The 13,999-nt window shown below is 33.5% G+C and overlaps 1 protein-coding gene across 1 annotated transcript in view; it reads right to left on the bottom strand.

Annotated features, from left to right (window-relative positions):
• LOC149080844 (proteasome activator complex subunit 4-like) overlaps nucleotides 1-13,999 on the bottom strand; it is a 61,055-nt gene that overhangs the window by 45,418 nt on the left and 1,638 nt on the right. Inside the window, exons 2-14 of the mRNA XM_089237512.1 lie at nucleotides 11,028-11,168; nucleotides 10,719-10,835; nucleotides 9,089-9,133; nucleotides 8,347-8,496; nucleotides 7,672-7,726; nucleotides 7,486-7,560; nucleotides 7,287-7,388; nucleotides 6,193-6,282; nucleotides 5,946-6,004; nucleotides 5,348-5,554; nucleotides 4,161-4,347; nucleotides 3,891-3,980; nucleotides 2,701-2,765 (exon numbers count right to left, since the gene is read on the bottom strand). Of these exons, the coding sequence (XP_089093638.1) occupies nucleotides 2,701-2,765; nucleotides 3,891-3,980; nucleotides 4,161-4,347; nucleotides 5,348-5,554; nucleotides 5,946-6,004; nucleotides 6,193-6,282; nucleotides 7,287-7,388; nucleotides 7,486-7,560; nucleotides 7,672-7,726; nucleotides 8,347-8,496; nucleotides 9,089-9,133; nucleotides 10,719-10,835; nucleotides 11,028-11,168 (1,383 nt within the window). The remainder of the gene's footprint in view (nucleotides 1-2,700; nucleotides 2,766-3,890; nucleotides 3,981-4,160; nucleotides 4,348-5,347; nucleotides 5,555-5,945; nucleotides 6,005-6,192; nucleotides 6,283-7,286; nucleotides 7,389-7,485; nucleotides 7,561-7,671; nucleotides 7,727-8,346; nucleotides 8,497-9,088; nucleotides 9,134-10,718; nucleotides 10,836-11,027; nucleotides 11,169-13,999) is intronic.

Here is a 13,999-nt window from a genome sequence, read left to right as displayed (position 1 = left end):
GACATTTGCCACGCATATGTAAAATACTTCGTTCATTTCTGAAAACAGATGAATACATACTCCATCGTTATAGTAGGACTGCTAGAGGTTTTTACCACTGGGGGGTCATAAATATTGAGTCCAATGGTCGAAGGTGGTTTTCTATTGCTCGGAAATTCCTAATCACTCATAATTATTCCCCTTTGAAGTTACGCGGCTTGGTCAATGGCGAGTAGCACATATGTTTTTCCAGTCTCCAAGGAATTCTACAGATACCGAGTTTTCTCATGGCATTATTGTCTTCAGGACATTTTCTGTGGTGCCTATAATGGCAAATAGTGAACACGCAAACAGCAGGGTCATCTGGTTGTCAACAGAGAGCCTTGAAGCAATAGAATATTTTCAGGAAAGAGGGGCCGAAGAGCAAGGAAAAAAAAACATTTAGCCCTCCCCTGCTGTATTGTTCGGGGTTTCATGACGACGGGTACTCAAAATTGCAAAAAGAAAAAGAATTACAATTAAAAATACGGCGATGACCATACACTTGTTTCCCTTCCTCAGGGTCTTGCAACAAAACGAGTGATTTTCGGTGCGATAGGGAAAGAGAGATCATCCAAATTACTATAATTTATGGTTGCAGCTGGAAGCTTTTGTCCTGGAACTACAGGAAGTTTTTTCATCTTTACCGTTGTATGATTTTTAGACAAAAATTTGAATAATATTTTCCATAGTGGTGAAGAAACCAATTAGTTATTCGTGTGGAAATGCTTTGAGGAATGAAAGGATAATGAATATATTCTCACGGTCCGGTACGATTGATGGCACGGCCCGGAGGTTGGGAAACACTGCTCTAGATAGCGGACAGTAAAATTAGACAAACTTTTTTTCCTAACTCTAATTTGTGAATTTTTCCTCATAAATCAAAAATTTATCATGCTCAATGGTGATCATGTATCTCAAGCTCGTATTGGTATAATTAAATACTAATTGGTATAATTAATATATATAATATAAATTAATTACTTGACTAACTGAACATAACTATGGTCCAGGATGCTGATTCCGAATGGTAATGCTGTTTTTGTTTGCACATTTCGATACCTGTGGAGGAAGTGAACATAACTGTTCTTCTTTACATTTATTTTAATTTAATTTTTACTGCAAAATATGTGTAGTGCACGTACCATGTAAGGGTAAAAATAATTAATGGGTTTAATGAAGAGAAAAAAGGTTATTATAATTTTCCATATTTATCACTTAATTTTGGAACTATGATAATCATTGGTAAAAGTGATAAATGTAGTGAAATTTGATCAAACTTTATCAAGATAATTGATGATTATGCATAACCACCAGTGTATCTCTTTTACACACAGTAAAACATAAAAAACACATTAAAATGTTTAGGAACCAAAACCCTGAAGCCAAGCATTGTATAAATGTGAAAGCTGTATGAACGAGGCTCCACCGAATATCATGCCTCCCCAATAGCAGACAAAAGTTTTGGTCACATGGGTGTCCATTATCGGAAGGTTTTATTGTGCCACGTATGCAGGATTCCTTTCAGCATGGGGTCCTGTGTGGCCACATCTGTCACAAACCCCTGAAGGTGACTCTTGTCAATTTAATTGAATACTAAATATATATGTTTAATAAATAGCCATGGTTGTTTGCAATGCATTTATGATGAAAAAAAAATCAAAACAACATTGGTCCCAGAACCCTGTCTGCTTCTACCCAGCCTTGTGTGAGCCATGATATCAACTGATGACCTGGGGCAATCATCGGTCCACTACACACATACAACAGCAGTCTGAGTGAGACATATTATGTGAAGAGAAGACTGTGGGGAAACAAATTTCTAATTTTCCTCTGCTTTTCTAACCTGGGCTGCATTCATCTGAAACAAAATCATTCAAGTTCAACACCATCCAGTCAAAGCAAAGTTAATGCATGGCAACGCCAATCTCTTAGATCACTTGGTTGCATCTAAATGGAGCTGGAAGGAGGGGGAGGGCTTTCTGATGATAATTAATACTGACTGTTGGAAAATTTTAAAAAGAGCAATTCTTTTGAAATTCTCATTGTCCAAAATATCGAATTTTACAGATTATGGCCTCTGAAATTCACTAATAAACTTAAAACTATGTTAAAATAGGCATATAAGGCAAAGAAATTGCCTCGACTGCCAGGCGGCAGTCGAGTGGTTAGGGAACTAGCTTCTCACTGTGCAAGTCTGGGTTCGAATCCCGGTTCGGGCATGGATGTTTACTAACACTAACAAATTCCCTGGATGGATCATGCTGATCCCTTGGGAATGCGTGAAGATCACGTTATTATTAAAAAAAAAAAACATTTTTACCAAATAGTTTGAAAACAGGCAAAAAAAGGCATTTATGGAATTTTGCGTGAACTTCCAGGCTCTACTCAGTTTCTAGCTCTACTAAGCTTTGGCCATGGGCAAATATGAATTTTCGGGATCTATGAAGTTTTCTTTAAGGTATAGGCGTATGCAGAGAAAGGAGCATGCGGGGTGTGCCTAAAATACCAAAGGCAGCCAATTTTGCGACTTGGGCACATACCCCTTTTGCCCATGCAAGAAACACGGCCCCAATTCTACACTAAACACACACACACACATATATATATACTATCAAAGAGCTCAGCGGATCATGCACTGAAAATCCCTTGGTTAAAATATAGGATAATTAATAATTTTACCTGTCCAAAAACTGTAAGACAAAGTCCTCAAATGCTGCTGTTGACAAGCAGACTTGCCTTTGAATCTGAAATCAAATAATATGGGGAATGAAAAAAAAAAAAGTCACAATTAACATGAAATCAAATATCAATTATGCTATAGCTGGTATGTATAAAAATTGTAATACATATAGCATAATGTAGGCATAATGATGAAGAAACAAAATGATCGAATATTTGAGAGGGACTAAATGGGAATGCCACAGAAAATGTGGGTTCTCAGGGTTTCAGACAAGTGCTGAATTGTCATCAGCAAAATGTCAATGACTACTTTTACTCCTCTTTTAACTCTCTCAACATTTCATAATAAATCAGCATCAGCATATGAAATTGAATCATCAGGTTTAAGAAGGAAATGAAGACCCAAAATAGCAAAATTATTTTTTGTACTCTGAAGTATCTATATGCTTCGCTCTACATGTGAGTGCAAAGAAAAGAAAACAAAGGCCAGTCCCTGGAGGCAAACATACCTTAAAATTGTGGTTATTGAATGAAAATACCTACCACTTTTACAGTTTTTTTCAACTTCTAAAAACTTGATTTTTGAAGTTATTCCCCTTTTTAAACCTGATGATTCAATTAGTGACCTCATTATACTGAAAATGTTGAAAGCCACTGTTTCACCTATTGCTAACATCAGTATATAAAACAAAGAATTCTTGATTAAGAATTCGAATAATTCAAATTATATAAATATGAAAAAAAAAATTATAATTACAAAAATACTTTTTAGTGTAAATTGATCAAGATGGGTAGATTAGAAGAAAAGACATTCCTTGCTAAGTGCATATTGTCCCCTAATGCTAGAAGTACAAATGTGCAATATCCTTTGGGAAAAAAAAGAATGGTGAGAAATGACACTTGTGTGAATATTTACTCTACCCATGTTACTGTACGGAAGTTATTTTCCTAAAATGTTTTGTAGCGTGTTTCAATAGGGATACCCATTTACATTTCAGGCAAAACTTATATAGCAAAATAAGGTATCTAACCCACTGATAAAGAAAGAAAAATTTGCACATTTGTGTTTCTGGCATGCGGGGAGGGGGGGGGGGGAGGTGGAACAGTGTGACTAATCACTATGCCTGTAAACATTATTCAGCTGTTCAATTTTTTTACTATACTTATTGTAACCTAATATTAAAATTTACCTCATTGAGACCAGGAACATCATCAATTCCTTTCGAGCAGTCCACAATCAAAATCAATGAAGAGATCATTGATACAAACTGGAAAGTGAGCTGAATCAAAAGAAAAAATATATATATTTAAAACATCAATCGTTTGATTTGACTATGATTTTTAATTGTGATTAAATACCATTTTATAAATTTATAAAATTTGGAAAAATTTAAAACCATTTATGAATAAGTTTATGTGCATCTACACATTTTTTTTAAGTGGTAGCATAATATACATACCATACACTTCTTCATATCATTTGGATCGATTCCTGGTAGTGAGCCCATCAACAGAGGGACAACATGAGTCTGACCTTCCGGAAAATGGGGATCCTTACATACAAAATTTCTTGCCATAAACGATACACATTGCATGGCTGCAGTAAGACGATGTGGTTCAGTTAGTGTTTCCAATGATGAATAAAGCCTGTAAAATATTTTAAAAAAATATATAAAAAATGCATATAAGAAAATTTATTTATTCATATTTTTTGACATTTTATTTTTTACAAGTAGATTAAGGTTCCATGGAGAAACAAGCTCTTACATTTTTTCATATTTTTTATTTTTCATATATTTTTTCCACCCCTTCCTTTCTGGGACAGATTTTTTTTTTTGAACAAATTAAATAAAGTGGTGTAATAGTTCATATAATATATACATTGTTTTAGCTTAAAATTTTTGATTCTTTTATTTAATTCTCACTTTATTTCTATTCTGTGATAAATTATAGTTTCATAACGTATGAGTACATGCATCTTTGTTAAGTGGCAAAACAAAAATATAATTATAACAGTCTTAGAATAACAATCCTTCAATCACATAGTATTTATTCTATTATCTCCACAAAAATCCCTGATTCACTTTAACCCTTTGAATAAGTTTTTTTTTAAACTAATTTACTATGAAAATGGACATAATATGTCACAAATAAAACATTCAGTGTGAGATTTTTTCACCAAATCATTTGAACCAAGCCTGGGACACATATGTCACAGTCAAAAACGTTATAGATATGGGGGAGGGGTAATATATACATATAAGCTTATGGTTTTGAGTGTGGTAACTGCAATGTCATCTATATAACTAAAGATAAAACATGAGCAACTGGTCTGGCTCTATGACTGGGATACATTTAGTTTCTATACAATTTTTGTCCTAGTAGTAGTTTTTGAAATCTGGACATATTATGGGACATATATGTCCCACAAGTAGTCAAAGGGTTAAAGTAAAAGGAGCTGATATATAAATACGAAGCATTATGCAGCAAGTTATGTGCAATTAGCCATTTTATTTATAACATGCATTTGGATATTTCGTGTTTTTCAGTAAAACAGCTGTTAGGAATTTAACATTGCCCTACACAAAGTTCTAATTTATGACAATACACTACACTATATATAACTAGGCATTTTGTACAAGCATACCTTTCAATTACACTGGGTATAATGAGCTCAGGTCGCAACAAAGCCAAGTTCTGCAAAGCAAGGACATTATCCTGAGTGCTCACTTTGCTGTACATCTGGAGAAGAGCGATAGATTTCAAGCTTGAAACAAATTCAGTTATTTCGGCATCTGTCAGCTTACAGGACTCTGGTACAAAATTATCCCATGTTTCTTTACTGTAACGTTCCCTTAAAAAAATAAATAACATGAAATAAAAAAAATTGCACTGGTTACTAATACTTTAGAAACTTTGAATTGTTCATTGAAAAAAAATGAAATGGTAAAATGGTTATTTTTATTTATAAAACGCATTTATTATTTATTATACGCATAAAAAAATTCTGATTAGTTTCAAGGGAAACATTAAGAAAAACTCAAACTAATGAAAGGTTTTTTAACCAAAGGAACTGTCTTTGATAGAAATAATTTTTTATGAATTCCTCAGTATTTTCCTACTTCTCACAACAATCAGATAATGCAGACTTTACACAATACACAGGAGGGGAACAAAACGAATAGAAAGGTTAGAAAAATATTACAGGAATAATAGCGGTGTCAAAATAAAGGAAATATAAATACCTATGCAGTCTTCTAACAACAGCAACTGGCAATTTATGGGCTAACTTCTGAAGTTTGCCCTACATAAAAAAAAAAGTGATTTCCTTTTTCTATGCATGAAAAATCCTTAGAATTGTTACAATCAATGCATTTGATCAAAATGAAAACTGGACTTTCACAACAAAAACTGAAACCGCATGAATAATAAAACTGTTTTAAATTTAATCAGCTTTTAATAAAGTACTGGAAAAATTAAAAAAAAACTCACCAACCATCTACCAAAGTTAGAGGGATGATAATAAGATTCCAGAGCCTTGAACAAATGTGTGATGTGCTTCTGACAACTACTCCCATTGCCCTGAAACAGTAATTTGTACAGTTGTTCATGTAAAATAAACTATGTAGTAAAATAGTATAACCAAATACAGGGTGGCCCAGCAAGTAATGTTTGAAAAAAGTCTAATAGATGGTGCTAGGTATGAGCAAGCAAGGCCAAAGTTGGTGCACTCGATCATTAGAGCAGGTAACTGTATACATATTTTTTGTAAGTGAGCAGTGAATTAAAGCATGCTGTTCAGTTGTGATTTTTCACAAGCGAAAATAAATATTCAACAGATGTTTGAGTAAGCTACAAATGATCAGTTGCCATGAAAATGTTAAGGCAGTTCAACGAGCATGGCGAGGGAGTTTTAGAACAATAAGTGGCCGGACTCTTCCAGAACTGAAAGCTGTTATTACAACTGCTGTTCACATAACTGACAGACAGGTCTTTTCACACGTAATGGATAAATTTCAGAATCACCTCATTGCTGTCATTGTTGAAGAAGGTGTTCACTTCAAACCTATTTATCATTAATTGCCCACTATGTAAGTTCAATATGCATAATCACAATCTTTTCATCGCTCTTATTTGTTTTTAATTTTTGATTGACGTTAATATTAAAAACAGAAAATGTGTGAGATGCCAGTTTTAATTTAAGAAGCCCAGATTATTAAATAAAAATACATATATGGTCATGTACCATTTTCAAACAATACTTACTGGGCCACAGTGTAGTAAAATAAACTAGGGTAAAATTATTTCATGTACACAAGGATGATAAGAGAAAAATACAGAAGTGCTCAATCAATGATTTTGATCCAAGCTTGTTAAACCATGTGTTAGCACATTAACTATTTAATTGACTGGCAGCAAAATATCTGCAAAATATTTGAGAGTTTGGAGAATTTAAAAATACACACACACACATCAACTGTGCATCTACTTCAAGATATTTTCATTTGAAAATCAATACCCATATCGACTATGGCTTAAAATTCTAAAAAGTAACGAAGAGAAAAATAAATTTCATTCAATTATACCATCATCGCAGCTATCCACACCAGCATCGGATACATATCAGTATGACAGTTACTGGCAGTTGATTTTGGAAGGTTCAAATTCTTCATTAGCCTAGAGAAAACCTGTGAAAATAAATACAGATCACATGAAATAAACAGCCCACTCTCAACTAAAACTATGAAAAAATACAAGGGGGAAGAGCCAAAAAAGAAAACTTACGGTTGAGATGTAAGGTTCCCAATCTATGTAACCTATGTTGTCTTTTGCCAGGCGAGAGAAGAGTCCAACAAAATGCTGAACAAAAAAAGAAATAAATGACATTAAAATTCACGATAAAAATTTAACGTGTAAAATGAAAAGAAAATGTGTGGAAAAAAATTGCAGCAACATAATTACTAGACTTACATTATCCCATATTGGGAAGTTTTGCCATAGTTGAATTAATTCATCAAACCATAACCTGAAAAAAACAAGTAAAAATGTAGGGGGGAAAAAATGCATTACAATGCATTAAAATACCATAAATGGTAAAATAATTTAACTACAAGAGCTATACATAAAAATAAAGTGCACTAAAGATAGTGAAACATATGATAATAGAAACATTAAAAAAAATAATTCTACGATTTGAGGTGAATGAAACAGTCACTTTTCCAGAAAACTTGGAATATTAAAAACAGAAAATGTGTGAGATGCCAGTTTTAATTTAAGAAGCCCAGATTATTAAATAAAAATACATATATGGTCATGTACCATTTTGATAGAGTTGGTGATAAAGAAAAAAAAAAGGAATTATTTTTTTATGAAATAATTACTTGAGGATTGGGCCTTTTTACTCAGTCTTATCAGTTCTGTTTCAAGTAAAGCGTCACAGTTTTACTGACTGGGGCTACCTGGTCAGTCTCAAACCGAAACAATTGGAATTCATTAGGAAAAATGAAACAAATCACAATTCTTGGGGAAAAGTTAAGATCCTTGCGAAAGAAATTTTTTAAAAAATCAAGCACCTTAAACAGAACCTTTATCTTCGATAAAACATATCCTGTGATCAAAATTTTAATTTCATAAATTGCGACTCACTTGAAACCTTTATCATGTTGATGAGGTGGTAATTTTGTGCAAAAGAATAGATCCATGTAAGATAATGGAACAGCCATAAGACTGTCAAATGGATAGAGCATAGGTCTCCATTCATCCAGCATCTCTTGTGTTGACTCAATGGAAAAATATCTAATGGACGAAAAAAAAGGAATGAACCATAAAGCATTTCCAGATTGTGCCAAAACAATTATAAAATTTTGGTGCTATCAAATAAAAATTAACTGACACTATGTGTCATTAAACCTAATCAGTAATTTAATTTACTGTTGAGGATTTTATAAAGTCAACTGCAAGATTAAAATAATATAACCTGACAGTAAATTAACGCAAAGAAAGAGGTGTTCATGGAAATTACGAGACACTGCATAAAAAGCCTTATTGATATTATTTATAATGAGTTTGATTCCAGCTGCTTTTTATCACAATAATAACTTGGAGAAAGTTTGATAGCTCCATATTATAATTTCTCTCGGTCAGACCAGACACGGCCCGGGCGAGAACCAATCTAATTTCTCTCTGGTATTATTTAACATACTTTAGCTTATTGAAATGATTGTTATACTGAGGGTTTTTCACCAAGTTTGACAATTAACAAGAACTACTTAGTAGAGTATTTTTATGACAACAATTGTAGAATAAACATGATAATAATTAAGAAACAAAAGTCAGAAAACATTAAAAAATAGTATCAATAAAAAAGAAAAGAAATGTTTGAACTTACGGACGTGAAACACGTACGAGTCCTTTCAAGCTTGACTCGAAATTGCTGATTAAATAGATTTAAAAAAAGAGATTTTTAAGATAATTGATTACAGAGCAAAAAATAAAATTGCATACAAAAAAATAAATGGAATAAATAAAAAAAAACACTGAAACCTTAATGTCCAACACCATCTACTGAATAAAATAATCGTAATGTCTGAGAAATTATATTTATTCAGTGCAATTAACAAATAGACTTTTCCTTTTGAAATATTTTCAAATTTTTATTGTTTTTAGATACACCTTGTACAGTTTAGGATTCAAAAACAAAGATGTCGGATAAGACTACCCATATAAGTTACACAGTACAGTCGACACTTGTTATAATGACCATACATTATAGCGACAGTTCTGTTGCAACAATTGTTATGATAAATTCCTTGTGTGACTATATTATAAGACATTAAGCTCAGACCACCAATTACTGGCACCATAGCCAAGGTGTCATTATAACCCAGTATAACTGTATTTGAAAAGTTTTACAAAATTAGGCATTAAATTAGTTGTGCATGACTTCAATTAATTTATTTTTCAATTACTATAGCTGCATACAATGAAATTGTGCCCGACATTAAAATAAATGAACAATCCTGATGGTTTTGACTTGCTGAAGAACAATATCACCTTCCCATAAAATGCATACATGATTATCCGAAAAGCTCATCATTGCAGGAATGTCCAAAATCCACATTGCGAGATCGAGCCAAAAATGAGTCTAATATGGGGTATGACCCCCCGTTCACCATCAGACAGGTTGTACAGCATGACGGCAAACTGGACAAGAGGCAGTTGAGGAGTCCCAGAGGCAATTGATCCCAAACCTGCAGCAACACAGTTTTTAGCTCTGGAATGGTTCTCAGAGGGGGTGGGGGGGGGATACAATTGCCCTCCCAAGAACATCCCAGACATGTTCTATAGGGTTTAGGTAAGGAGATACGGCTGGTAAATCCATACACCAAATATTCTTTTTTTCGAGATAACCGTTGACAAGGTGAGCCCAATGTGAATGAGCATTGTCGTCCATGAGCAGGAACTGAGAGCCAACTGTACCCCTGAAAAGTCAAACATAGGGCTCTAAGATCTCCTCTCTATGCCTCCGGCAGTCAGGGACCCTCTGTCAAACACATGGAGGGGTGTACAGCTATGCAACATAATGCCTCAAATAGAACACAATCCGCAAATTCCCTTAATTTTGCACGAGTGTACTATGATGTTCATCCAAACACCTTAACTTATTCATGGGTAAAGTCAAACTAATTTTAGGGCTTGATAAATAGCAAACAATTTAGGTGCCAGAACAATTTTTAAGAGCCAAAAAAAATTTGACCAGAAAAAAAACAGGTCCAAAAGGATGTCTCTTAACTTTTCCAGGGCATAGCGATCCTCTTTTATGTTGGTATTATATGCTGATATAAATTCCAAACAATTTATGCTGTTCTCAGAGTTTAATTTAGTAATTACGCAAAGAAAACTTTAAGGGCCAATATCAATTCAGTCGTTATGGGAACCTGGTGCATGGGATTTGTCATTTAGACACATATGAAAAAAAAATGGCATTACAACCAAATGATACACGATAATCATCTTACCTTGGAATTTGTGAAAGTCCATAAGCATGATAAGAAGAAAGACAAGTTTTCTCATAGAGGTCATATAATGGCCGCCAGTCGAGAACCAAATCATCACGAGATATCAATTCTTTTTTCCTATTTAAAAATGTAAAAAAAGTAAGTTATGAAACACTCATCACTAATGTCACAAAGACGTTCTATTTAATTACATAAAAATTTGATTAGTTAGTCGTTAAACTGCTCAAAAATTTTAATTTTCATATATGAGTAGAAGTACATCTACAAATCAGCTTGAAAGGTTTAAATATCTGCGAGGGGAAAACTCACTTCAGTAACATTTGTAAAACTGCTGAGATTGACTGGACAGTAACAAGCTGAAGCTCGGGAATAAGTAGCATATCATACAGCAGATGGATGAATTGAAGGTGATCTTCTTTTGAAAACTTCCTACCATAAAGTTTCATATATCTAAAAATAAAGACAAAAACTATTAATTTTTTTTCACCCAAACTACAGTAGAACAAAGAAGACTAAAAAAATTTAGATGGAGAGATTTCGAAAAAGTCAGTTCCTTAATACAAAAAAGAGAAAAAAAAATACACTTCTGCTCATAACAAAATCAGATAAAGTACAATCGATTCCTGTTTCAATGAATACCATTATAATAAAAATCTTATTTTAACAAAAACTTTTCAAATCAACAAGATTATTGTGCATAGAAACAATGTAAAAATCTGGAATTCCTTTATAACAAAATTTTCTTATTACTGAGTGATTTCTCCAGTCTCTTGGAGTTAATTATAATGGCATTCAACTGTATCGGTTATAACAAATTTTTTCCCATCCCAGTGAACTTGCAATACTGAAACAATGTTGAAAATATCACTTATAACGAATTGCGATGTTCATGAATATCGGATAAAACTAATTTTTTTTGGCAAGAATGAATTTTTTTTGTTATAGGATTAAGTTCTATAAAATCAGATGGTGTACTAGTGAGCTATTCCGGGAAACCCTATGGGTGTGTTCTGTCATCACCATCTAGAGCAGTGATGCGCAAACTTTTTGAAGCGCGATCCTCCTTTGACCAAAAATTTTATTGCGACCCCCCCCATAGGCTGACCATATGTCCCAGTTTTCCTGGACATTCTGATTTTTTGCAAATAAATGTGCTGTCCCGAAAGCACTTTTTAAGACGTTCGTTTTGATTTTTATTCGGCGATATTGACTTCCATAGATATTCAATTTTTTTTAAATATTATATAAATATTTACTTTGTTTTTCTATGTACTTTGTGTCTCTTATGCAAGATGGAAGTATATCAAGGTGTATGGTCCTTGATTTTCGTATACTGGGTGATTAAGAAAGAATCACCCACTTTTAAAATGACTACACTTGAAATCTACTTTAAAATATTTTTTTTTCATAAAACATAGACACATATCCCCCATAAATTCACATATTATTTATCATACTATTCTGGGTTTTTAATTTTCAAGAAATATACAATTCTGAAATCGGGTGATTCTCTCCAAGTTACCCAGTAAAAGTAGGCCTACTAACTTGATATCATCCGCTGCATGCCTGAAGCACAAATGTACAAATTTTCCTTTTTTTTATAAGCTGTTTGGATACCTTGTTTTTTGCTATTCTAAGTTGTGCCTGGAATGCAAATGTGTATCCCTATTGAAGCACATGTTACAAAACACTTTAGGAAAATAACTTTCATAAAGTAACATGGGTAGAGTAAACATTCAAATGTCATTTGTCACGTTCTTTTTTCGAAACGGCATTGAACATTAGTGATTCCAGCATGACAGAACCAATACATTGATTATTGTACAAGTAGAATTTGATGAAATTACATTGTATGATACATGGTAATGAGCTCAGCTGAATAAAGGCATTCTTTAATTTTGACCTATTTTTAAATAAAAATGAATTTCTTATATGGAAGTTTTTATTTCGGAGAATCTCGTGACCCTCCTCCCTCCCAGTTCATTGACCAGAACCATCGAAAATATCTGTAACAGTTCGACGAACCATTTACAGCAGCAGTTCTTTCAAGTTTGTCACCCACAACTCTCTTGCTTCAGTCCAAATTTATTTACGGCTCCCCAGAAGAGTCTAAATCATTTCAAAGCACTGAACAGGCACACATCAATATTGACAGCTTGCCTCGGACATAGATTGGTGATGCACACAATGCACACCTTGAAGACCACTTACTTACAGTATATGAGACTAATATTTTATTCAAGCCTATGTGTTCATAATTGTTTATGATAATTTTCATTTTAATTATAATTAAATTTCTCAACTCCATCTGCGGATCACACCTAGTCCTTGGGTTTGATTTTCCGAATGCGAAGTTGAATATTCTTTCTTTCCCGTAAATATATCTTCACATCAGCCAGCTGTTGAAAACCTTCATATGGATAGAGGAGAGTGACATCATCCTCTGAAAACATTGATAGTTTATGGCAGAGTTTGGCTTACGGCCCATTCATTAGGATGCCACTGAATACAGGAGTAAAAATCTTAGCTGATCCCTTTCATTCTCTTGTGTTCATGCAAGCGGGGCTTTCAAAGTGAAGCCACTGCTCCCTTTTATATCATCTTGAAAATACTTGAGAGCCTTCAATATAAAATACATAAATATCTGACGCTGTGAAATAAATCACAATCGGTAACTACATCTTTGAAAAGAATTGTGCCCAGCATGAGGGTTGTGAAACGAATCATTTGAATTTCATTATTTCTAATAAGGAAGTACACTTTGATAAACTAGTGTTTTTGATTATGAGAATATTCACAGACCAAATTATGCTTGTAAACGAAAGTTTTGCATAATCCAGAATCTGGCATACCTTTACCCTCTATAATGATAATTACCTATATAATATTACTCTCCAGTCGTGATTCATTTTTCATAGTGTTTATAATCTACTATAAGGATAACTACTTAAAAATATATGTTTTTCTGGTCCCTTGAGTATCGCCGCTATATAGGCGTTTCACTGTATTTCTTTTCCACACCCATGTGCTGTTGCACAATAGATTTTGGTCTATTTTTAATCGCTGTGGATACATATATGTGGCACCGGGCGTTTATTCAGCAAACAACCAAACTGGAAGTGACGCCACTTCTGTGAGTCTATTCTGAGAGATTATGCAGATTATTGACAAATGGATCTTCGTGAATTTCTAAATTAAATTTGGTTTCAGGCTAACATCCACTGTTAGACCAGTTTGATATAAAGTATCCAATCAACCCTGAAGGGCTGTCTTGGAGCAAG

The sequence above is a fragment of the Pholcus phalangioides genome, unplaced genomic scaffold, assembly GCF_987345545.1.
Source record: "Pholcus phalangioides strain wild (caught in Gottingen) unplaced genomic scaffold, Ppha-v1.0 ptg000010l_1, whole genome shotgun sequence".
NCBI lineage: Eukaryota > Metazoa > Arthropoda > Arachnida > Araneae > Pholcidae > Pholcus > Pholcus phalangioides.
Note: the sequence above shows the minus strand (reverse complement) of the source record. Positions and strands in the feature narration are given on the sequence as shown.